The sequence below is a fragment of the Strix uralensis genome, chromosome 22, assembly GCF_047716275.1.
Source record: "Strix uralensis isolate ZFMK-TIS-50842 chromosome 22, bStrUra1, whole genome shotgun sequence".
Lineage (NCBI taxonomy): Eukaryota > Metazoa > Chordata > Aves > Strigiformes > Strigidae > Strix > Strix uralensis.
This window is the reverse complement of record NC_133993.1, coordinates 6,127,101-6,151,914: the sequence shown is the minus strand read 5'-3', so window position 1 is coordinate 6,151,914 and position 24,814 is coordinate 6,127,101. Positions and strand designations below refer to the sequence as shown.

Below are 24,814 nucleotides of genomic sequence, written 5' to 3'. Positions count from 1 at the left end.
CGCCCGGCTCGCCCGTCCCTTTCCCCGCGGGCGCGGCGCTGACAGCGGACACGGGGGATTCTGTCGCGACAGGCGGCGCGGGCAGCCCGGGGGCCTTCTGCGACGGTGTCGGCGGCGCCGGCGGCGAGGGCAGCGCGGCGGGTGAGAGCGGGACCGGGGCCGGGGCCGGCCCGGGGGTGCCGGGGAGGGGGCGGTGAAGACGGGGGGTGCTCGGCGGGCAGGGCGGGGCCCTCGGGGCGGTGCAGGGCTCCGGTGGGCGGCGCGCGGGCCTGGGGGTCGCGCACGGTCAGGCCGGGATCGGGGCCGGGGCCGGGGCCGGGGCCGGGGCCGGGGTCGGGGTCGGGGTCAGGGTCAGGGTCAGGGCCAGGGCCAGGGCCAGGGCCAGGGCCAGGGCCGGGCCGGGAGCCCCGGTGCGGCGCAGTGCTGGGTGCGGTGGGTGTCTCGGGCAGGGAACCCTGAGCGCGTGGGGCAGAGTCTGCACCCTCCTCCGACCCCCTCCTCGCCCCCAGCATGGACACCGACCTGTACGACGAGTTTGGGAACTACATCGGGCCGGAGCTGGACTCGGACGATGACGACGACGAGTTGGGCAGAGAGTCTAAAGATCTGGATGAGGTGAGCGGTGGGGATGGGTGGAGGGGCAGCATCCACAGGAGCCTGGCACGGGCCTCATCCTGCCCCGTAACCCCCACGGGAGCAGGGGCTGAGCACTGTGGTCGTCACAAGCTGCCGGTGATTGCTCTTCCCTGCTGGGTTCTGCTTCCGCTGGTGGAATTTGACTCCTGAGGATGAGAGTTGATTTGGTTTTTAGAGGATTTTGTGTCTGTGATAAAGGGAAAGACAAACTTCCTGCTTGAATCATGGTTAGAACCGGGAGCTTCTGTAGCTCGAGCTGTATTTGGCTTTTTTTGTGTTCAGTCAAATGGAGGATCCGCAGCCATTCAGTGAGGCCGTCAGGCCTTTAGTAACATGTGCTGATGCTGCAGCAGTATTGCAGGGAGCTCGATGCCTCGGTGGTGAAGGCAGAGCAAGACTCCACAGACACTAGAGGAGAGTGATGGGGGCAGGGAGGGCAGCAGAGGCTGCTGTACCACCATGGAGAAAGCATCGGAGGACTGAGGGAGCCCCTTCTAGTTCTTGCAGTTCGTCTGAAAGTGGTGTCTGTGTGTGCTCGGGGTTGTGTTGTGCACGAGTGTGGTTCTGTTGTGTATAGGAGCAAGGGGCGGGAGTTGCTGCCTATTCAGGTATCTCTGCAAATCCTCTTGCTGTTCATTTTCAGCAGGAAGAGGTGTGTTGCTTACAGAGAGCACCTCTGCAAGCTGCTCTGCAGCTGGATGTGAGGTTCCAGGGCCGCGTTGGTGGTTCCCTGGCTGGGTTTGTAGCTCTTGTTCGATGTACGATGCCAAGCCTGTACTTTCTGGTGTGATTGGTGTTTGTAAAGCACTTTGGTGCTGGCAGCGGCTAAATGTGAGAGTTGGTTGCAGCTTGAGGATGATGACGATGATGACGATATGGGGGACCACGATGAGGACCACCCTGGGATGGAGGTGGTGCTGCATGAGGATAAGAAATACTACCCCACCGCCGAGGAAGTCTACGGGCCTGAAGTAGAGACGATAGTACAAGAGGAAGACACGCAGCCTCTCACTGGTAAGTGGTGAGGAAGCAGCAAGTTGGGTATGGAGGGAGGGGAAGGCTCTTAATGTATCCTTGGAAAAGGGAAAATAATATTCCCCTCCGTTCTCCCCATTGTTTTTAATGTCCCTTTTGAATTCCTCTCAGCCCCAGGAACGCGTAGACTCTTGTTCGTTTGGTGGTGTGCGGATTCTGGCACTCGGGATTGTTACAAATGCCAAACTGTGTTTTGAAAAACAGATATCAGCAGATACTGGAAAGATATTTAAGGAGAAATGAAAATGCATTTCAGTCATCTCATCTGATCCTTCTCTAATAGAATAGAACAGTTCAGTTGGAAGGGACCTGCAGCGATCGTCTAGTACAACTGCTTTTATAAAAAGCAAAGAGAATCTGTCAGCTTGAAAATTGTGGTTTTGTCTGCAAAAGTCCCTGTTTCCTATGACCGTTTCTGAGCCTGCTGGGTTCAGGGTCTCTGGTAACAGTGTTTTATTGTTCTCTCTCTTGTTTTCAGAGCCTATTATTAAACCTGTGAAAACCAAAAAATTCTCTCTGATGGAACAGACGTTACCGGTCACTGTCTATGAGATGGAGTAAGTCATATGTAGGGGTTTTAAGCGTCTACGCTGGCTCAAGCCATCTGTGCTGTAATTTCCTCCCTTTTTGTTGTTTACAGGCAAAGGTGGGGAGGCAGAGTGGTGTGTACTATGTGGGGGAGGCAGCTTTTGGGGGGCATTACCTTTGTTTCTTACTGACACCAGCAACAGAATGAGTGCAGCCGTTTCCCAGATTTTGAACCAAAAACAAGAGGAAGAAAATACAACAGTAACCATTTTACAAGTATTTTCCCTCCACAGTATGCAGCACAGTGCATAGTTTTCTGAAATAGAATGTAAATCTTACCTCAACAGCTGATATAAAGCTTGGTCATCGGAAGCCCTTGTGGTGCAGATTTGCTGAAGGCAAGTTTTTCTGACTGGCTCAAGAAATATTTATATGGTCAGTGTGTGGCACACCTCATGTTGGGGCGTTTTGGGTTGATCCCAGTGACCATTGGCTTACTGCTGTCTCAAACTAATTCCCGTCTATGCTGGAAGAGTGTTCAGGGGGGATTTTGACGCCGCTGGTTGTATGTAAAGTTGCGCGTAGGTCAGCGTAACGCTGCAGCTGAGCTGCACTTCTGCTGCTCTTGATGGTGTCTGCTGGCTGTGTCCTGCAAAGCAGCCCCTGGGACACCAGAGTTGGGAGAAAACCTGCAAAAAAAATCCAAACGAATTTAAAATTCGGGATATAATATCTCATGCAACTTTAGTAAGGAATAAAACCAGTTGTGTACTTTCTCTGTTAAAAATATATAATCTTAGCATCGACGTCTGCATTTTGGCGATGGTGGAAGGGCTCTTTATCCTTGCGTGTGTAGTGTTTTTGTATGTTGTCTTCTATTTGAGGATGAACAGATTGAGCTGCGTGAGTGTCTTGTTAGGCTCATCTTTCCATACGCCATTTCGTGGCTAGTTTTAATAGTAGTCTTCAAGTGTAGATCCCAGAGCCAGATGCATTCCCTGTGTGCCAGACCCCGATGTGAGCAGTCCCTCTGCGTATCATCAAGGATCTTGTTATTTTCCAGCAACAGAATTTCACTGGGGTTTGTGTTCGGTTGGTTACTTGGATGCCCAGGACGTTTTTGGAATGGCTGCTTCTTGGGGCTGTCCCCTGGTACTGTCAGTGTGCCGTCTCCGTTCGTGGGATCATCAAATACCAGCTTGGAAGGGACCTCAAGGACCATCTGGTCCAACATTTCCTGGCAAAAGCACAGCCTACACAATGTGGCCCAGCACCCTGGTTGGACAGATTTTTGATATAGCTCGATATAACCCAAAGAGCCTGCTGGGCCTTATTTTTCTAGGCGGTCCGTTTTGCTCTTAGTCAATGCCCTGTGCTCTTCATGATCTACCGCCTTCCTGATCCCCGTGTCCTCTGCTCGTTCCGTCTGTAATGAATTGTTCTTTGTCCTGTTCGTTGATATAAATGGTTTGGATGGGGCCGAGAGAAATTCCTTGTGGGACTCAGCCAGAAACCTGCAAGCTTAGTATTGATTTCCCATTTAGCCTTATTTTAAGACCAATAAGCAAGCTTTTAATCAGTATTATTATTGATTTTTGTATTTTTTAGCTCTTAATCAAAACGTTGTATGTTAAGAAGTCTACTGCATCGGTGAAAATTAAATCTTTTTAAAAAGGAGATTATTTGACAGCACTTATTTTCTGCAGACCCGTAGCAATGGACACGTGTTTTATAGCCTCCCATTACTGTTCAGGGAAGTTGGTAATTTAGGATCTCAATTATATTCTGGCCAGGATCCATGCAGAAGTGATCGGCCCATCATTACCCAGCTCAGTTGCTGATTCTAAAAACATTTAAATTCCATTGCTGTTTCCTTGAGTCCCTGGGAACATCACTGTTTTAAGACCTGAAAATCAGAATTAATGGTCTGCGGATCCCCACGGCCGCCTCTTAAAACTGCGTGGGGTGCTTGTTATCCAGCTCTGTGATTTACTTGACTGCCTGCCACTATTTGAGTGGAAGTATTTCATCATCTGAGTACATGGATGTGACTTTTGCTCTAATACTGACTAGAAGAGAAGAAAAATATTCAATAATATTCCATCGCTGGCAGTTTTACCATCTCCGTATTCTCCCACCCACTGCCATCTGTCTAGGACTCCAACTCTCTTGTCCTCCCCATCTGGAAAGTGGGATTCTTCCTCCGCAGGGCATTGGCAGAATGAAAGTTTGGAGAGGATTCAGGGGGCACCTTGGATAGAAAGTGTAGCTGAAATGGCACCTACTTTTCTTAGACACAGCAGAAGCTTCCAACAGTCTTTTGTGTTTTGTTCCTGCAGTTTCCTGGCAGATCTGATGGACAACTCGGAGCTAATTCGAAATGTGACTCTGTGTGGGCACCTTCACCACGGCAAGGTAGTGTGAATATCCCACATCTATCAGGTAGTAGTAATGATCTGTTTGTTGCCTACTTTTACCGTTGCTCTTGACCCCTCGATCTCCGCAGCAGCAGTCTCTTTCTGCTCCTCTTGCTAATGCAGTTATTTGTAGGTTTTCTTTCAGCCACGTGGAAATAACAACATGCCCAACTTTCTCTGTACTGCTGCTGGAGGGATGGGATTGTACTTGTATTTCTCTGTCTGAACATAGTCCCTTCCTTTCTCTTGTGCTCTGATATTTTTCAGACTTGTTTTGTTGACTGCCTGATAGAACAGACACACCCAGAAATTCGGAAGCGCTACGACCAGGATGTAAGTGAGCTTTTGGTGTATTCCTGCCCTGGGGAACATGGGTTGGATTTTACACTTGGAGCGTGACTGTACGTGTGGAAAACGTGGTTTAGTGATTAGAACGTAGGATTGGAAAGCCAGAGCTCAGTCCTGATTCTGTCTCTGTTATTTACTTGCCACCTTAACCATCTAAAGAGTTATGGTGTCCTGCTTCAAACTTAATATTTGATACCAAAATGTGATATTCTGACTCTTGTTTTGTCTTTGCAGCTTTGTTACACTGATATATTGTTCACAGAGCAAGAGGTGAGTGAGTCTTGTAGAACGGGCAGTGATTTTTATCCAGTTATCTCATGCTTTACTCACAGTTACTTACTGTAGGCAGTTTCCTCTTCCATTTTAACACCTTTTTGTGCCTTCTGCATTTTGACCTGTTGGAGCAGGTCCAGAGGAGGCCACAAAGATGATCAGGGTGCTGGAGCACCTCCCCTGTGAGGACAGGCTGAGAGAGTTGGGGGGTTCAGCTGGAGAAGAGAAGGCTCCGGGGAGACCTTAGAGCGGCCTCCCAGGACTGAAAGGGGCTACAGGAAAGGGGGGAGGGACTCTTGATCAGGGGGTGTGGGGGTAGGATGAGGGGGAACGGAGGGGAGATTTAGATGAGATCTAAGGAGGAAATTCTTCCCTGTGAGGGTGGTGAGGCCCTGGCACAGGTTGCCCAGAGAAGCTGTGGCTGCCCCCTCCCTGGAAGGGTTCAAGGCCAGGTTGGACGGGGCTTTGGGCAACCTGGGCTAGTGGAAGGTGGCCCTGCCCGTGGCAGGGGGTGGGACTGGATGGGCTTTAAGGTCCCTTCCAACCCAAATCATTCTATAATTCTATGACTGTTTTCTTATCAATAAAATGAACTGCTCCTCTTGTTTCCCTCAGTAAGATCCTTGGTCCAACATTCTTCCATTTCCTGCAACCCTCATGTCCATGTTTGATTTTATTTAGCTGAGGTGATAACCTGTGTAATGATGAAAATCTATACCACAGTTATTCCAGCATATGGGTAACTCCTATTTTCTTTGAGGGAAGGAGGTGGAAGGGGTTTGCAGCAATGATGGATGGGGAGAAAAACTACGATTTCAAAATGAACATATTTCTCCTCTGTTTCCTTTGATGGGAACTCTTAGCTGGGTGCCCTGACTCCATGTGGTTGGGCGTGAATAGGAATTTTATTTTGTCCTACTCGCTAAATATTGTCATGACCAGAACAGTCCTGTGAAGCATTTCTTTCTCTTCTTCTTAATGCTCTACTTTATACTCTGGGTGATCAAATCTTATGCTTTGAGGTATAACTTGAGAGTAGCAGAAGGGCAAAAGCACAGAAAAACACACATCTTCTGTCTCTGGTGTTGCACTTCCCCAGCTGAGACGAGGCGTGGATTGTGCAGTGGTAGCTCACCAGTCTGAGCCAGTATGGATGGCGGAGCTGAGCTGGATGCTGCAGCAATCTGAGGTTGTTACTCCCTCCCTGGGAGTAACAGGATGTCCTGGGTGGATGTTTACTTCTTTCCATCTTTCTGATTTTTCTTTGGTCACTTTGCTGATGTGTTTTTTCTTTTAACTGATAATGCTGGTTTCCTGTCTTTCAGAGGGGAGTAGGCATCAAGAGCACACCAGTGACTATTGTTCTGCCCGACACCAAAGGAAAGTCTTTTCTCTTCAACATCATCGACACTCCAGGTGATTGTGTAATCCTGAAAATCCTGTTTTGGGATGCACTTAGCTGAAGGCAGCGTGGTGTGTGGAGCAGATACGTGACCATGTGAACCAAGATTTCTCTCATTAACAAACCTCTGTGGTTCTCTGGCTAGTGCTGTTGACAGGAGTAGAGCAGTAAAAACACATGCAGTGATGGTTAATGAGGGCATTCAAAGAGCTTTGGTGTTGGATTGCAGTGGGATTGGGTAGCATTGGCTCTCAGAAAAACAAAGAATCTATACCCTGAAGTCTCACTGATTCGTCTGGAAATGGCACCCAGGTGCAGTGCAACCCTGGGAAGTTTTCTTTTGCAGAAACCCATGTTTTGTTTCGTGGTTTTTGTAGATGATTCCAGCCTAGTCCTGAACCTTTAGCTAAGTCTGTTCTTCTGAAATCACTTCCAGAAGTAACAACTGTGCAGCTGGCTTCTAGTCAGGCTTGTGTTTCTGATTAGCAGGCCGAATTGAGGGCTAATGGGGCTGCAAATGTGTTTCACTCAAGTACACGAGAAGCACATGTAGAATTGGATTTTCCAGTAACACCATGCACAGTGGGGACTGTGCTTTTTCTCAAATGCTATTGCCCCACAGTGAGACTCTAAGCAAGTTCCCTCAAGCCTCTGACAAGCTTCTGTGGGGGGAACATAATTACAGATCAACTTGTAAGAAACTAAGGCCAAACTTGAGGAAAAAGGGTCTTGGGACACATCTGTTGAGTTACAGCTCGAGATGAGGGAGGTTAGAGCGCAGGAGGAGACTGGAGGGAGAGGCATCTGTTGTTCTTTGGTGAGAAGTAATCTTCCTCCTTTTCCTGAAGTACTTGCACAGAGCTGTGAGAAAAACAGTAACAAATGTGAGGAAAAGTGCCTGTTAAATGAGTTGTTGTGTTTATTCTCAAAAAATAGCATTAAAGCTGAAGCAAATCCCTCTACGGAGCTCTGGCAGCTGCTCCCGGGTCCCTGTCTGAGGAGGAAGCCGTCTGTGTTCCGCCTCGCTGGCTGCGGAGCAGGGGGACGGCTTTCCACCCTCTGTGCTGCTGGTGGCAGGGCTGACTCTGGTTCTCAGCACCATTTTGTGTTTTTGAAGGTCACGTCAATTTTTCTGACGAGGTGACAGCTGGCCTTCGTATTTCGGATGGCGTTGTACTTTTCATTGATGCAGCCGAGGGGGTGAGTGCCACGTTCTCTCTCCTAGGGGTTAACTTCAAAATCTCTTCCTCTGGAGGGTTTGATCCTGCCTGAAGTGAAGGCCTGGGATGGGTTCAGCTTTGCGGGGTGAAGGATTTTAGAAGGACAGTTTGGGAAGTGAGAGTGTTTTCCAGCCAAAACAGGGAGTCAAGCCTCTGGCTTCTGTGTCCAGGGCTGATGCGTGTGACCTGTAGGCTGGTTATCTAACTTGTTTGCATCTCCATCCTCATGATACCTAAAATTGAGCAGGTTATTTATATCCGAGATGTCCAAGGGGTAGGATTTAAGGAATTTGGTTGGGTTAGCACCTACTTCTAAATTTCAGGAGGATTAGCTGATGGCTGGTGGCTGAGCTGAGGCTTTTCTACAGAGGTGCAGCCCTGTGTGTAAGGGTCGTTGATTTGTCTGTCACGCACTAGATAGCATTTTGTGGAGGGCTTTCACTTGGGGGTGTTTGTGCTCGTGATTCCCTGCAGGTGATGCTGAACACGGAGAGGCTGATCAAGCACGCGGTGCAGGAAAGGCTGGCAGTGACTGTGTGCATCAACAAGATAGACCGACTGATCCTGGAGCTGAAATTGCCCCCTACAGATGCTTATTACAAACTCAGACATATCGTGGATGAAGTTAACGGTCTGATCAGGTATCGGGGTGATGTGTCGTTGGTGCTCGCTGTCCCTGTTCTATTTTGGGTGCTTCTCTCTGTGAGCCCTGTGTATGGCTAAAAACTAATGAGTTTGTCTCTTGATATGTTGAATCATAGAAAATGGGGTGGGAAGAACTGCTGGGAATTCATCTCAGCCAATATATTGAATCAGACAGGATTGACTCTTCCTGACACGTTTCATGGGATCAGCTCTTTTTTTCCCCCCATTAAAAAGTAGGGAAAGTGGCCATATGACCAGAGCAGGGAACTTCTGTGCTCCCAGATGTCTCAAATATGCTGAAATTGTCCAGGCTCTATCCCAAATGACAGGTTGAGATGTCTCAAAGCTCTTAAACACCTGTTAAAAAAAACAATGGGAACTCGTCCCAAGCCCTAAACAGAGACTATGGTACTGCTGTGGTCAAATCTCCCTGCAAGACCCTGCTCAGAGCAGGGAGGGACATCTCCAGCTTTCACAGTAGCGATGCATTGTTTCTGTGGGTTCTTCTGCATCCAGGTGATCTTCTTCACAGCATTCTCCCCTTTGAGTTGGTGTGAATTGGCACACAGCTCCCTTGCCTGTCTCTCTGTTCAGTTGCTACAGGCATCGGGCAGCTTGGAGCAGGGTAATTTATTCTGTCTAGCATGCTTGGGAGTCCATTGAAACTGTTTCAATTCAATTCTATCCCTCCTACATTATTTGCCTTGTGTTCTCTTTTCCCTTGCTTGGTTGACCAACTTTGCTGCCTTTTTTTAGGGGAGGAAAAACTCTACCTGACAAAAAATACAAAGCACTTGTGCTGGTTAACTTTAGTTCTAGATCTTTAAATATTTCTTTGCAGACTAATGCTTTGAAGTTAGTCGTCATAAAATGATACTGACCCTGAAATGTGGATGGCAAGCACGCTGCAGCCCATTTTAAGATGCTATTTGGCAATCGCTTGCCTATCACATACTGCTGTTTGGTGTGGGAAGTAGATTTAAGTGTCTTCTGTGGTTCATAACATTGATTTTATTTTTTTTTCTTGTCTCTAAAAACTGTCTCCTCTCAGCATGTATTCCACCGATGAGAACCTCGTTCTGTCTCCCCTTCTGGGGAACGTGTGTTTCTCCAGTTCACAGTACAGCATCTGCTTCACGCTGGGATCTTTTGCAAAGATTTATGCAGACACATATGGTGAGGATTATCCAGAAACCTTGTACACTTTAACATCTCATTTCCTAACCTTTTTTGTTGAGGCTTTCTGAGCCGTTCAGCTTTGCCTTTCACTGCACATATATGGCCAGTGTATGTGTTCTTGAGTTTCTGGGAGTTGAGAGGTACAGCAGATCTGAGCCCTGGGTTGTAAAAAGCAAAAATAGTTCTAACTTGTTTTTAGCTAGATAGTCTCTCCTGATAAATGTTTATTGAGTCAGAAGCAGAAAAAACAAGTGCTGCTATGGCAGTTGAAGGCAAGTGTATGTGTTGTGCTTTGCCTCCTTATCACAACAGCTCAGAAGCGAAGCAGTTAAGTTCTGCCTGTCTTTTCGCAAGTCTCCAGAGTCTGAGACTCAGCTGCAGCCAGGCACAAGCTTGGCCCACAAGGTTTTGCACTCTTGCCCTCTTTCTTTTTTAAGAAACTGCCTTTTTCTGGCTTTGATTTAATTTTCTGTTCCCCAGGTGCCCACTCAAGGCAATCTGCCACTTGTACAAGTGGGCCTTTTGCTTGCATTAGCCAGCTGTACAGCCAAGGTTTTTGAAGTCTCACGCTGGGGAATACGGGGTGATCTGTAGGAGCCGTGAGCAGGGGAAGAAGGATGTTGTAAAGCAGCTGGCCCAGCTCTTGCAGAGAAGTTAGCCAGAGGGAGGGTGAAGTTGTAGAGGTCAGGGACTGATGTGTCAGACTATCGTGCGTCCTCGTGAGTTTGGAGAAATAAATGAGCTTCCTGGGCGTCACGCCATTAACTCGGTGCCTCTAGGATGATCCCCCTTCTTCGGGGGAGCGCTGCAGATGCAGGCACGGGTGGTGGGAGATGTCATCCACGTGGGGCAGACACGAGCTGAACGGTACTTGAAGTCGGTAATACTCGATTGTGGCCACCAGGGATTTTATGTGCAGCCACCGTACTTCAACTAACATGAGTTATAGTAGTTTAACTGTCAAAACCGCAGCCACCATGAAATTTCTTAGGCTTGCACATCTGCCCACAGCAAAAGCTTGTTTGGAAACTACTGTAAATTATCACCCCTGTCTTATTATTTGTAAATTCACCGTGACAGCCAAGCACTACACTGTTCCTTCAGCACTTGGGTATTTGGCTGTGCGCTTAGTGCATCAGCTGAAAAAGAGAAAAGAACCTGGAGATGTTCAGCAAGGCAGAAAATGCTTGCGATAAGCCCGCGAGGTGTAAGCCATCCCAGTACCTTGGCACTACAGCGTCAGGTTGCAGCGTTACCGTTTGGAAAAGAAAGCAGATGTAACTGAGTTCCTGCAGCGTGGCGTCTGGCAGGGCAGCTCTTCTCCGCTTTAACCTTGTGTGTAATTGAGAGAGTTGAAATGTTCCTGAGAAGCAAGTCTGTGACCCCACAGTGTACCTGGGCTGCTGGTGTCGTCCTCAGCGGACTGTTTTCTGCCCCCCTCTCTGCCTGCTCTCCCCAGGTCAGGGCTTAACCATTCAGAATTGGGACCAAGCATGGATCTATTAAATCAAATGTTCAGGGTTGTTTTAAAAGCCAAAAAACAAAGATTTCCCAGGTGAGATAAATACAGTGACATCTGAGAGACTTTTGTCATTTGCTTTTTCCCTTTAGGAGATATCAATTATCAGGAGTTTGCGAAGCGGCTTTGGGGTGACATCTACTTCAACCCGAAGACGTAAGAAGCCTGTTTAAACATCTGTTTAGGCTGTTCCCTCTTTTTGCTGTAAAATGTGGACTAGGTGACCACCTGAGGTCCCTTCCAACCTGGGTTGTCCAGTGGTCCTGTGATGGACTCGTATCTGGGAGGGGTTGAGTCAGGCCTCCTGCTTGGTGTGAATCCCTGTGGTCCTCCTGAATCCCATAGCAGGGACAGAGCCTCCTCTGGCCTTCGTTTGGAGTAGGCACGACTCCTGTGTGACAGCTTCCTGGAGGATTGGGAGGGAGAAGAAGATAACCTGGGAAGAGCAGAGGCTGTGTTTGCAGTCAGGGTGCTTGCAGGCTGCAGATGCTCTTCATGTCTCTTCTTTGGTCTCCCAACAGCCGCAAGTTCACTAAAAAGGCCCCAACGAGCAGTTCCCAGCGCAGTTTCGTGGAGTTCGTCCTGGAGCCCCTGTACAAGATCTTGGCTCAGGTATGTGGGGGTTCATTCTCCTTCCCACAGTTGCAGGTAGGAGCAGCCAAGGGCTGAACACTACCTGGTGGTGTCTGGTGCCTGTGGGACTCGCCTGTCCCATCCTGCAGTGGGATCTTCACAGATTGGCTTTGGGGGTGCAGAGCAACGGTGAGCCACTCCTTAACAGCTGCTCCTTGCAAATATAGCCCTCTATTTGCACAGTTAATAGAACTGCCTTTGCTCTTTCTAGTGTGCTCTAACATCAGCCAAGTGATAATTTGAACCAGCAGCCAGTTCTCCTGTGAGCTCTAAACCAGAGCAGGTCAGGAGCCCTGAGGGCGATGGCTGGTGTGTGAAGCTGCACCTGGGAGTTACTGGCCTGGACCCCACAGCAAAGCTGAGAGTGGTGCTGCTTGTCTTGCAGGTGGTGGGGGACGTGGACACGACCCTGCCCAGGACACTGGATGAACTTGGCATCCACCTGACCAAAGAGGAATTGAAATTGAACATTCGGCCCCTCCTGCGGCTTGTCTGCAAGAAGTTCTTTGGGGAATTCACAGGTAAATGTTGTTTGTCTTCCCCTCCACAGTTTTCCCAATACCCCAGTCTGACATCAACAGAGTTAAGGGCTGTATTACAGCCAGGGAGTGCTCACTTGCACAGCTCCCTTCTCCAAATATATATAATATATTATATTCCAAATATAAAATATTAAACCAATTGCCCAAAGGACAGCTTGAGACATGGCTCATGACGCACCCCATTGCTGTGGGTGCGCTGCAGTCAGAATGGCTTTGCCCTGTGTTTATTGGAGTCCATTTCTGTCCTCTGCACTGCTTAATCCTGTTCTCATGAAGTATTACTCTTCCAGGCTTTGTGGACATGTGTGTGCAGCATATCCCCTCCCCAAAGGTGGGAGCCAAGACGAAAATCGAGCACACCTACACTGGTGGCGTCGACTCTGATCTCGGGGAGGCCATGAGTGAATGTGACCCTGACGTAAGGAAACTCTTCTGCTTGGCTCTGAGTGTCCAGAAGCGGGCAAATATGCTCCTTTCACTGCCTTGACAGGGCAGCTGCCTCCTAGACAGCCATCTGCACAGATTTGACTTCTAGCATTTTGAAACCTCTCATCCGATACTGAAACAAATCTCTTCACTTGGAGAGACTTTAGCTGCCTGCCAGGGCAGCCCTTGAGACAGAGAATTGTTTGACAGTGTTCAGAGAAGAACAGGACTAGGTCAGGACTTCAGAGCACGTGGGAACTGCAGGGTGATTTTGTGTCCTTTTGCTACCTTTTTGTCCCTTTCCCTTGAAGTTTGATTCTCTGTCCAAAGTCTGAGAAAGCTGATCTGAACTGTGCTGATAAAAATAGCCCCACATTAGTTAGTCAGCACCTTTCCTATCAAAGCCTTGCAAAAACCTTCCTCCTCCAACAGCTTGTACTGAGCTGTCATTCAGAGTTGTCTAGAGCCACCAACGCCAGCCAGCAGCTAGTGAGGAATTTGCCTGTGACTTTTGCTCTGATGTCTGGAGAGAAAATGAATCTCTTCTTTTAATGGGTTGTGATTACCCACATAAAACTGTACAGTGGTGACTGTCACCAGCTCACCAGTTGTGGAGTGACTGAGAGCTGTGACCCCTGGAGGCTCAGGTGCTCTGCCCTGAGCTGGTTTGCAGGCCAGCAGGTGACATTTCTTCTCCTGGCCTTGTCCCAACCACTATTTACTGCTCCACAAGAGGGGGGAGAGAAGCTCCAGAAGAGTCCACCAAAGTCGTTCCAGGGGTCTCCGTACAGGGCAGGGCTTTCAGTGGAAGGAAATTAAGGACTTGGCAAGTCAAAAGAAGTATTTGTAAATTCCAGCCCATTAATCCCTTTGTTTCCACGAGTTCTGCCAGGTCAGTGTTTCTGGACTGTATTTTGAAAGAGGCTTATTTCTCTTTCCTGGAAAGGGTCCGCTGATGTGTCACACAACGAAAATGTACAGCACGGACGACGGCGTGCAGTTCCACGCCTTTGGCAGAGTGCTCAGTGGAACCATCCACGCTGGGCAGCCGGTGAAGGTCCTTGGAGAAAACTACACCCTGGAAGATGAGGAGGATTCCCAGATCTGCACTGTCGGGCGCCTCTGGATCTCGGTGGCGAGGTAGGGAAAGCTCGGGCAGTGCGCTCGTCCGGGAGAGAGGTCACCTGGAGTGGCTGCTGCCAGGGCCAGGGAGGAGGAGAGCGCTGCGGGGGCTGGGGCTGGCGGCAGCGATGCTCCTGCCTTCTAGGTACCACATCGAGGTCAACCGAGTTCCTGCGGGCAACTGGGTGCTGATAGAAGGAGTGGACCAGCCCATAGTGAAGACTGCGACTGTCACAGAGCCTCGGGGCAATGAGGAGGTACGGTGTGAGGCTGGGGTCGCCGGGCTGCTGCGTGCGGCTGGGGTCGCTGGGCTACTGCCTGTAGCTGGTATCACTTTGGGTACTGCGTGTAGCTGTCATACTCAGCTACTGTGTGTATCTGTCTCGCTCAGCCTTGCAGTGAGTCGAGGTGATGAAGCACATCTCAAAAGCTCCAGTGTTGCAGTTAAAGAAACTTTGTCTGCCAAGGAGCTGGGGCATAGGAGCCACTCAGGGAAAGAGAACAGCAGCAAATGCTGTGTCTAGTGGCCACCTGATGATGCAGAGATTCAGCTCTTTGTCCTCATCTGGTTTCAGGCTCAGATCTTCCGTCCTTTGAAGTTCAACACCACATCTGTCATCAAAATAGCTGTAGAGCCAGTCAACCCCTCGGAGCTCCCCAAAATGTTAGATGGTCTCCGCAAAGTCAACAAGAGTTACCCCTCGCTTACTACTAAGGTATTTCTGGTGTATGTATGGCTGTTTTCAGCTCATGCTGTGGGCTACCTTGTAGCCTGATCTTAAAAGTCAGTATTTTTTTACTGCAGGTTGTTTTCTTTGTTGTGGTTTTTTTTCATGCTGTTGCAGTTGGTCTCATAAATCATGTGGAAATAGCAGAAAACTGTAAATCTAGCAGAAAAACACACACCTTGCTGTGCCAGAGAAGCAGCTTTCTGCAGGGCACATCAGCACTTTCTGCTGGAAAAGACTGTGGGAGCTTTCCTGGGGGAACTCTGATCCGAACCAATTTATTTAAAGCTGATACTTCCTGAGGCTTTTGTAGGAGCCTGGAAGGCAAGGACCTGTGAGCAGTAACGCTGTCAGTTGAACCCCTCTCTTATTTTTCAGGTGGAAGAGTCTGGGGAGCACGTGATCCTGGGGACAGGGGAGCTCTACCTGGACTGTGTGATGCACGATCTGCGGAAGATGTATTCAGAGATTGATATCAAGGTGAGGAATGAGAGGGATTTTCCCATCCGGGGAGTGCATTTTGTCCCCATATTCAGAACAATGGGAAAATAAACCTCCCTAAACATACAGCATGGATTTTGTCCAGTTCTTTTAAAAGAAAAAAAGGGCTGTTAGGATGCAAAACTCTTACATGCTGACTGTGTCACACCATTATGATTGAGAGCCTGAAAACTGGCTTGGAGAGGGGGGTGTGACCATGTTCCAGCCTTTCCTGTACTTCAGCCATTGCCTGGCTACCCTCAAATAAATAAATTGAGCAGAATTTGTCATACCTGGAATTAGGTTTCAATGTTCCTGTCTCATTTGAATGAAGGAGTTAGTACAGCTGTCTGTGCAGGCCTCGGTCGTTCATACACAGGGTTGATTAAAACACTGGCAGATGAACCAGCTTTTTCTTGTAGGTGTTCAAAGGTTTCAAACGGTCTCTTTAAAAAGAAAAAAGGACTTGAAAACCTTACAAACCTGTTGTCGTTATTCCAGGTGGCCGATCCAGTTGTGACATTCTGCGAGACAGTGGTGGAAACGTCCTCCCTGAAGTGCTTTGCTGAGACACCCAACAAGAAGTAAGAGCCCATGGGCGAGCTGGGCCTCGGGGCCGGGTGGGCGGGGGGTTCTCTGGAGACTGGACTTCATCTGCTCCAGGGGTCTGTTCTCGATGGCTGTTGCCCAGACCAGTGGTGTGTGCCTGAGCTGGCAGCAGCTCTGCTGAACTCCTCAGTAACACACCTGAGATCCAGGGATGTTCCTGTGCTTTTTAGGAACTCTCAGAATGGAGGGAATAAAGACAGATCCACATCCTCCTTTCTTTAGCTAAATTTCACACCTTCACAGCAATTTTGTGATGTTTCCAAGACTAGGAGATGTTTTGGGATCCTAGAGCAGGTACCAAATTGCCCAGTGCTGCCTTCAGTAACTCCCCAGATGTTTAATGAGCAAAAGCGTTGTCTTCTCTTATCCGTTCTTAATCTTGAAATGGATTTTTTCCTTTCTGGTGATGCACTGGAGCCTTGCAGCCTGGTCTCATCTTCCTCCTCCGGCACGTTTGAGATGCACGTGTTTGAAAGAGGGAGGCCTGCAAGGGAACATGGGCTGAATAACCAGGATTAAATCTAAGAGCACAGGATGTTTTAATGCCTGAATTTTCAGGGAAATTATGATCTGACATATGCTGACGATGGCTCTCCTGTGTTCCCTTGTGGTTTCAGGTTCTTCTTACCCTGCTTTATTCTGGTGTACTCTCTCCACGGTTGGTAGCCTTAGTTTTGGGAATAGAGAGGCTCCAGTCTTTGAACTGTTGGACGTGTGGAGTGACCCGCTCTGGGGGAAGGTTACTCGCACTGGTGGGGTTCTCCAAGGCAACACCTGGGGTGTCAGACACAGCGTGTTGGCTCTGATAGAGGCATGTTGCCCGGCCCGTGGGCTTCCTTCTGCAGCCCGGACGAGCGCTGGACATTGGCAGGAGGGATGGAGCCACCCTGTCCCTTAGCTCTCTGCTTCCGGAGAGGGGCAGACGTTGGAGAGCGGTTGTTAAGCACACAGGCTGTTTTTACAAGCAAGACAGTAACAGCAAAAGACACGGATGGCTTCATCTCCCTAGCTGTGTTCAAGGCAGTGCAGGACCCTGAGGTCCTGCCAATTACTCCCATTTCCGTCATTCTGCGGACTAATTGCAACTGTCTCTCTTTCCAGGAACAAGATCACAATGATTGCTGAGCCTCTGGAGAAGGGACTTGCAGAGGACATTGAAAATGAAGTGGTCCAGATAACGTGGAACAGGTATGACCGATCTGGGGAGAGCAGGAATCCATCTAGGAGCAAATAATTGGGGGGGGGGGAAAGGGAATTCTGGAATCTGCAAGGTGGACAGTACCAGCCAGTAGTCTCTAGGCTGGGTCCTGGGTCCAGTATTGCTACCAGCTAGTCCATGAGCATCCCTCCCCAGCAAATCAGTTGCTCCAGGTAAAAAGCTGAAGGGAACGGGCATAAATGTGTTGTTAGTGCAGGTCGGATACTTGTTTCCTAAAGTGTCTTTCCTCCTTCTATCAGAAAGAAGCTGGGTGAATTCTTCCAGACCAAATATGACTGGGATCTGCTGGCTGCCCGTTCTATCTGGGCCTTTGGGCCAGATGCCACTGGCCCAAACATCCTAGTAGATGATACGCTGCCCTCGGAGGTGAGAAACACAGGCAGGGGGTTACATTTCAGTGAGACGTTTGTCCTGTGGTGCCAAGAGGTGACTGCTCCTTCCAGAACCTGCAGCAAGGTCCTAATGCTGTTGGAGTGCTCACTGGTTTGCCAGATCTCAGACCTCTGTACTTCCTCCACCGTACACTGGCTAGCAAATCACCTGTTATTTTTCAGGTGTGGCTATGGGGCCAACTTCCTCAAAACTGGCAACTAATTGGCCTGCCTTACAGGATTACCAAAACATGGACTCTTTTATTATATGGCTTTAGAATCCAAACTCTGAAGATGATGGTCCTGAGCTGTGAGAGGGAGGGATGGACACTGAGGGTGTAGGGGGACGTTGCTGCTTTTCTAGGAACTGGCTTTTAAACACTGGGGTCTGTTACTGCCTTGTCATGCAGGTTTGATCTCTGAAGCTGTCTGTCTGTCTGTCTGTAGGTGGACAAGTCGCTGCTGGGCTCTGTAAAGGACAGCATTGTGCAGGGATTTCAGTGGGGGACCAGGGAAGGGCCTCTCTGTGATGAACGTAAGTAGGACCTGTGGAGAAGTGGGGCTGAGAAGATCAATTAAATTCTCCCATCTCTAAGCATTCAAGTGGCTTTGCTGGTGCAGTCCCTCAGTGGCCGTTTCCCTTCTCACACCACAGCTGGGGACAGCTCTGGGGACGGGGGACAAGGGAGATAACAGAACCTCCCCCTTGTTCCTGGCTGCAGCCGCCACCAGGCGCTGCCACTGGCCGTCTGCCCGCAAGCTGGGACCTGTCAGCTGGCAAGCTGGCTCCCCCAGGCCTTGGCCCTGCTCCTGTAGTTCAGGTGCAGACCACCGAGCCCCAGCGAGATAGGCTGCTGAATTGTGCTTGATATGCAGGGTTAGGGCATGGTCGGGCTTTCGCTGCTGGAGTTAAATTCAGTTGAACTTCTTGTGGTGGCTCTAGGTCTTTGGGTGTTTGCTGTGTGCGCGGGGTCTCTGGGGAGGCAGGGTTGGTGCTGGGATGGCAGAGAACATCCCCCTCGGGTCACTCGCTGTCATTTCTGCCCTCCCCAGTGATCCGCAATGTGAAGTTTAAGATCCTGGACGCGGTGATTGCTCAGGAGCCCTTGCACCGGGGTGGGGGACAGATCATCCCGACGGCCCGGAGAGTCGTCTATTCCGCTTTCCTGATGGTGAGGACTCGCTGCGCGTGACAGAGGCTGAACCTCGCCCCGTGCTGGCTCCTGTGGGCTCCAAGGAATGCGGGTTGCACGTGGGCTGCACTGTCTGCCCCAAGGATGGCGATTTAAACTGACTCATTCATCCGTTGATGTTTCCAGCGCCCTTGTGGGCTGCAGACGGGTTTTACAAGTGATCACATTCCAGTCTGGCTGGAAACTTGTGTGCATCTGCTCTGTCTCCCCATTTTGCTACTGTTTGGCTTGCTGGGAAGGGTGGGTGTGGGGGAGACAGAAGCATGTGACTCATGGCCAGAAGGAGAAGAGCTACTTTCAGCTTTTGTTTGATGTTGTTTGGGGCAGCCATGGGGCAGCAGGAGCCCTTTCATCCCCAGTCAGGTGCTGTCTTTGACCAAAGCCAGTCCCTGACTCCAGCTGAACTGTGTTGGCGCTGCTGGAGGCTCAGTGCCTTGTCTCCCTTTCTCCTCACAGGCCACCCCTCGCTTGATGGAGCCTTACTACTTCGTGGAGGTGCAGGCTCCTGCCGACTGCGTGTCTGCAGTGTACACGGTCCTGGCCAGGCGGAGGTGAGCTGCTCTGACCAGCTGCCGGCACCTCAGTATTGCAGAGCAGCAACTGCTGGCTTGGGGTCTGGGCTGCTAGAGATGTTCACAGTCCTGGCACTGCTTGTAAAGTGAGGGGAGAGGGTGAAATCTGTATGAGGTGACAGCTGAAAGCTTCCTTGACTGATCCCAGTCCCTGTGCTGTGTGGGGAGGGGTTGTCCAGAATCACACGCAGCCTTTGGTTTGTGCCTGGTTCTTCCCAAGTGTCAGAAAGGAGAATATATAAAGGGGCATGAGACCCCCCTGCAGTGCTGGGTCTAGCTCTGGGGGCACCAACATCAGAAGGACATGGACCTGCTCGAGCGGGGCCAGAGGAGGCCACGAAGATGCTCGGGGGGCTGGAGCACCCCCCTGTGAGGACAGGCTGAGAGAGGTGGGGGGTTCAGCTGGAGGAGAGAAGGCTCTGGAGAGACCTTAGAGCGGCCTCCCAGGACTGAAAGGGGCTACAGGAAAGGGGGGAGGGACTCTTGATCAGGGGGTGTGGCGGTAGGATGAGGGGGAACAGGTTTAAACTGACAGAGGGGAGATTTAGATGAGATCTAAGGAGGAAATTCTTCCCTGTGAGGGTGGTGAGGCCCTGGCACAGGTTGCCCGGAGAAGCTGTGGCTGCCCCCTCCCTGGAAGGGTTCAAGGCCAGGTTGGACGGGGCTTTGGGCAACCTGGGCTAGTGGAAGGTGTCCCTGCCCGTGGCAGGGGGTGGGACTGGATGGGCTTTAAGGTCCCTTCCCACCCATCCTGTGATTCTGTGACATACAGGAAGACTAATCTTTTGGTGTGTTGGCAGAGGCCACGTGACGCAGGATGCCCCGATCCCGGGCTCTCCTCTCTACACCATCAAAGCCTTCATCCCAGCGATTGACTCATTCGGGTTTGAGACAGACTTGAGGACCCACACGCAGGGACAAGCCTTCTCGCTCTCTGTCTTCCACCACTGGCAGGTGAGTCCATGCCCTGGTGAGACTGGGAGGAGGGACGTGGTCGGAGTAGGCGCCAGGTGGGTGCTCTCGGTAGAGCTCAGTGCCACAGCTCACCCAGGGCAGGAAACTTCTCTGGAGAACGTTCCCAAGGGATCTGGAGTTGGGGGGGCTTTGCCCGCTGGCCGTGAAGGGTCTGTCAGCGTCCACCGGCTTTGTTCCGAGTCCTGTCACCCTTTGCCCTAGCGAGGGAGCGCCGAGGGCTGCTGGTTGCCGCGCGTGAGGGTCCTTCAGTCCCCCGAGAGAGGACGTGCCCTGGGAGGAGGGAAGCTGTGTGGGTGCGCTCGGTGCTCTGCAGCCTGGGGAGCAGAAGTCTTGGAGCAGGACTCGGGCTCCTTGGTCTGCTGTAAGGCACAAGGCTGCCACGCTTCGGCTTTGCTGAATAGGATTTGGAACAAAATACTGTCTTCTGGCTACTTCTGCGTCTGGGGCGAATCAGGTCTTGTGGGAGCTCCCACTGTGAGGTGCACAGCTACTTGTGGTAGAGCCAGGTGAGAGCAGCAGCAGTTTGAGCCTCAAGAGCTGGCTTAAAGGTCAAGATGTAAAAGCCCGAGACTTAGCTCTGAAAAGAATAAACATGCCTGATTTCTAGAGAGGTTTGTGCTGACTGGAGCCCACGCGGGTTGTTCTGGTTAGCAGGTTTTTAGAGGTCTTGCAGTACACCAGCACGTGGGGAGGGTGGGACATGTTCTTGGCTGGGGTTACCAGCACCGTATTAGTGACTTCTGGCGGGCACGCTCACCAGCGCTGATGTGAGAGTGTTTCTGTGCCAGGAGAACAGATGGCGTGTTGGGGCTGCCACATCAAGGCTGGGGGTGTCCGCAGGGCCCAGGGGGTGTTTCCCGTTGTAGCTCAGGGTCTCCAGGAGGTTGAACCAGCTCCCAGTGTCGCTCTCACGTCCTGGCCCTGTGTTACAGATCGTGCCCGGTGACCCCTTGGACAAGAGCATCGTCATCCGGCCCCTGGAGCCGCAGCCAGCCCCGCACCTGGCCAGAGAGTTCATGATCAAGACCAGGCGTAGGAAGGTACGTCTGGGAGTAACCCCCGCAGCATCCCTCTGTCCATCCACACCAGCAGCTGAGCTGTCGCAGTGTTGTCCCCTGGATATGCCACGTCCCCTCTGTGCTCCCAGAGTGGACCGATGTCCTTTGTGCCCCGGGACTTCCCCCACTCCTGATCCTCCAGGCTGCCTGTTGGTGCCTGTGATGGTCCCACGAGCGACTCATCCGGCAGCAGCTCCAGCCAAAAGCGGGGTCCTGTGGCACGTGCCGAGCCCCGCTCCCTCCCCAGCCCATCTGACCCCTTGGTGGCCTGCTGTGGCCTGTCTGTCCTGCAGAAAAAGCAGCGACTGATTTCTGTGCTGGTTTAGTGAGCCGGACTGAGGGGTTGGAGGGGCTCCGGGGTCCGCGGAGGGAATCAGGCTCCCCTTTGGGGGGGCAGTGAGCTGGTAGATACGCTCAGCAGCAGCAGCCACATATTTACAGCTTCCTGAGAGGCTGTTAGATGTCTTCAGGCTGTTGAGAAGTGCCCCACGCCTTGCAAATTCTCCTGCCTTCTCTGGAGCCCGAAAATTTATCTTACTGCGGGACACCGGGGCTGTTTGGTGGGATCTCTGCCGGGATGGTGTATGAGTGCTGGCTGCCAGAGGAATCACCTCTGCGGTTACCCTGCAGGGCTTGAGCGAGGACGTGAGCATCAGCAAGTTCTTCGATGACCCCATGTTGCTGGAGCTGGCCAAGCAAGATGTTGTTCTCAACTACCCCATGTGAACGTGCTGCTGCGGCGTGAGGGCTGTCCTGAGTCCTGGCCGGCGTCTGTCTGTCCTTCCCCATCCCTGCCTGCCCAGCCCTGGCTCCTGGGTGCTCGGGGCACGCAGGGAACTGCTCCTCCTGGCTCAGGTGGCTCTTTCATGGCTCTACAAGTCTCCCTGGGCACTCTTGGATGGTGCCCTCGGGGCCTGCCCCATGCAGGGAACAGCCCAGAGCGCTGATGCTTTTTGTGTTATTAGTCTTCAGCCGTTGTGGCCTCCAGCGAGGAGATTTCCCTTTGGATAGGCTCTCTCCAGGCACACAGGTTATCCCTGGCTGCAGCAGAGCAGCCTGAAGATAATGTTAAGATTACTAAGGATTGAGCCTAAACGTGCATCAAGCATTTGAGCTTTCTCCTAACCCTCTCCTTGGGCAAAGCACATCTTTGGGCAGCTGAGAAAGGTGGGGATGGTGGGTGGGGGGAGCCCTTCTACCAGCCTCCAGGCGAAGAGGCAAGTGTGGCTTTTACCCTTTTTGTACACCTTTTTTGAACCCTTGTAAACGTTTAATACAAACTTCCAGGCGGGGCTTAGTCTGATTGTGCCGAGAGAAGGCAGCGCTGCCAGAGGCTCTGCCTTCGCCGGGGCTTAGAGCACGCGCTGCCCCACTTCCCCCGTCTTCAGCCCCAGTTCCCCCTGGCCCCAGCACTGCCCCCCCCAAGGGCTCTGTGTACCCCAGCCATCCTGCTCCTGCCTGCAGTACCGAACTGACCAGCCAGCCCAGGACCATCCTCTCCCGCACTAAGATTTTCTTCCTTTCTCACGAGGTTTTGGGCTCCTGCTCTGTTTTCTGGGGATCTCATCAGCTGCTCATGCTGATGTTAGTGCTCCCTCTCCTCTCCCCTGCCCCAGCTCTGCCTCCGGGCTCTGCCCCATGTCCGCTCCTGAGCATGTGCTGCAAAACTAGGGCAGGTTTACATCTCCTGAGGGGATTTACACCCTCTCTCTCCCCCGGCCTGGCTCTGCGGGGGCAGCTGCTCCCCCAGATTGAGCCTTGCCTGGGATCGCCCCGATGCTGCTGTGCTGGAGTTGGTCACCACAGCCTGGTGTAGCCCTAAATTCACTTCTGGGAACCTGTCCTGGAGCGTCACCCACTCGGAGGGGCTCGAGATGGCTGGTGGGGGCACGCAGCGCCCCGGGAGCCAAAGGTAAAGCTGAGAAGCCCCCACTAAACCTTCCAGCCACTGGTGGAAACTGGGAGGCACTGGGCTGACACAGGCATGGGGATAGGAAGCAGCTCTGGGAGAGCGTGTCCAGCCGTTCCACCGGGTCTCTGGAAAATGGAGATCGTGGGGGGTAATTCAGGGCCCCCGCTGGCCAGCGGGGCTTGGAAACCAGGGAGGGGGAAGGATTTCCTGCCGGTGGGCGAGGGCAGGGCCCATGCTGCTGCCCCATCCCATCCGCCCAGCGGGAGGGCGCGTGGGGCCGGGGGCTCCAGCCCTATCTCTGGGCTCGGCCTTTCCTGCCGGGGGGGTCCCCGTCCCCTCCCGCATCCGCCCCGGCACCGCGGCCGCGCCAGCGGCGTGTTCCCCGTCTGCGCTGGGGGGAAGCGGGGTTCAGGCCCTGCCTGGTGCAGGCAAAGCCTGTCTTACACCCCAGCCGCCCCCCAGCCTCGCCAGGGCTGCTCCGCACCTCCCAGTACAGCCCAGCACCCACCCGGGCCCCTCGGGACCAGGCCGGGCCCCTCACGCCGGGGCTGCAGCGCGCTCGGGGCTGCCCGGCACGTCCCAGGGCTCGGGGAACGGCCCCGGCTCGGCCGCTCCCTCCATGCAGCGGGGGGGTTCTGACCCGGGGGGGGACATCGTCACCCCCCGGGGGGGCTGGTACCGACCCCAGGCTCTCCAGTCCGGGATAACGGTCGCCCCGGCTTCACCCCCCGGAGGGGTGGCGGGGTTTGGCCCGGGCGGGCGTGGGAAGGAGCCGGTTCTCACGGCAGCTGGAAATCGCTGACCCGCGGCGGGGCCCGAGCGGCCGCCGGAGCCCCGGCCCCGCGTGCGCGGGCTGGGAATTTTCCGCGGAAACGGCTCTTCCCTGGGAACGGGGCTGTGCGCGGCCGGGCCCTGACCCCCGGCCCCTGCCGAGCGGCGGGAATCTGCCCCGCTGCCAGCAATGGCGCTGTGCCGGGCGCGGGGTGCCCGGGGACGCGCCCACCCGGGGCTGCAGAGCGGTAAACTGAGGCCGGCCGGCCCGCAGAACCGCTCCCGAGGGCAGCGGGTGCTGGGGTCTCCATCCTTGGCACGAGTTCGTCAGGGCTCAGCACCGGGATGTGCCGAGGGGGCAAACACCCCCCTCTGCGGGGGGGCCACCAGCAGTGAGTGACGCTGTGCTGACCCCTCCGTCATCCCCGTCCCTCCCCAGCCCCAGTGACTCGGCAGGTCCCCGGGGGGATGCGCTGGCTTCTCGCAGGGTGAGCCCCAGCCCTGCTCCCAGTGTCCCTGTCCTGCTCCCAGTGTCCCTGTCCCCATCCTGCTCCCGGTGTCCCTGTCCCCATACTGCTCCCCAGGTCCTTGTTCCCATCCTGCTCCCAGTGTCCCTGTCCCCGTCCTGCTCCTGGTGTCCCTGTCCCCATACTGCTCCCAGTGTCCCTGGCCCTGTCCTGCTCCCAGTGTCCCTGTCCCCATCCTGCTCCCCAGGTCCTTCTTCCCATCCTGCTCCCACTGTCCCTGTCCCCCGTTCTGCTCCCAAAGCCCACAAACTTGTCCTGCTCCCCGTATTCCCACCCCCTTCCCTGTGTCCCTGTCCCCGTCCTGCTCCCAGGGCCCCCATCCCGCTGCTGCTGTCCCTGTCCCCATCCTGCTCCCTGTGTCCCTGTCACCATCCTGCTCCCAGTGTCCCCATCCCCCATTCTGCTCCCAGTGTCCCTGTCCCCTTCCTGCTCCCAGTGCCCCCATCCTGCTCCCCGTGTCCCTGTCCCCATCCT

The 24,814-nt window shown here is 52.7% G+C and overlaps 1 protein-coding gene across 1 annotated transcript; it reads left to right on the top strand.

The window, feature by feature from the left end:
- The first annotated feature begins 37 nt into the window (after positions 1-37).
- Positions 38-22,422, top strand: EFTUD2 (elongation factor Tu GTP binding domain containing 2). The gene is made up of 28 exons (XM_074891916.1): positions 38-141; positions 510-615; positions 1,485-1,650; positions 2,150-2,228; positions 4,539-4,614; positions 4,884-4,949; positions 5,199-5,234; positions 6,563-6,653; positions 7,757-7,839; positions 8,334-8,500; positions 9,556-9,680; positions 11,295-11,358; positions 11,724-11,814; positions 12,221-12,356; positions 12,668-12,795; positions 13,750-13,943; positions 14,071-14,182; positions 14,501-14,641; positions 15,032-15,133; positions 15,635-15,717; positions 16,844-16,930; positions 17,201-17,327; positions 17,780-17,867; positions 18,386-18,504; positions 18,982-19,076; positions 19,898-20,051; positions 21,005-21,112; positions 21,761-22,422. The coding sequence occupies exons 2-28, from the start codon at positions 511-513 to the stop codon at positions 21,854-21,856; spliced, it is 2,919 nt and encodes a 972-aa protein (XP_074748017.1). The 5' UTR covers positions 38-141; position 510; the 3' UTR covers positions 21,857-22,422.
- Positions 22,423-24,814: the final 2,392 nt, after the last annotated feature.

Coding starts and splice junctions, on each gene's coding strand:
- EFTUD2 (XM_074891916.1), top strand. CDS start 511: ATGGACACCGACCTGTACGACGAGTTTGGGAACTACATCGGGCCGGAG. Junction 2,229..4,538: donor GTCACTGTCTATGAGATGGA/GTAAGTCATATG, acceptor TTGTTCCTGCAG/TTTCCTGGCAGATCTGATGG. Junction 20,052..21,004: donor CTGTCTTCCACCACTGGCAG/GTGAGTCCATGC, acceptor CCTGTGTTACAG/ATCGTGCCCGGTGACCCCTT.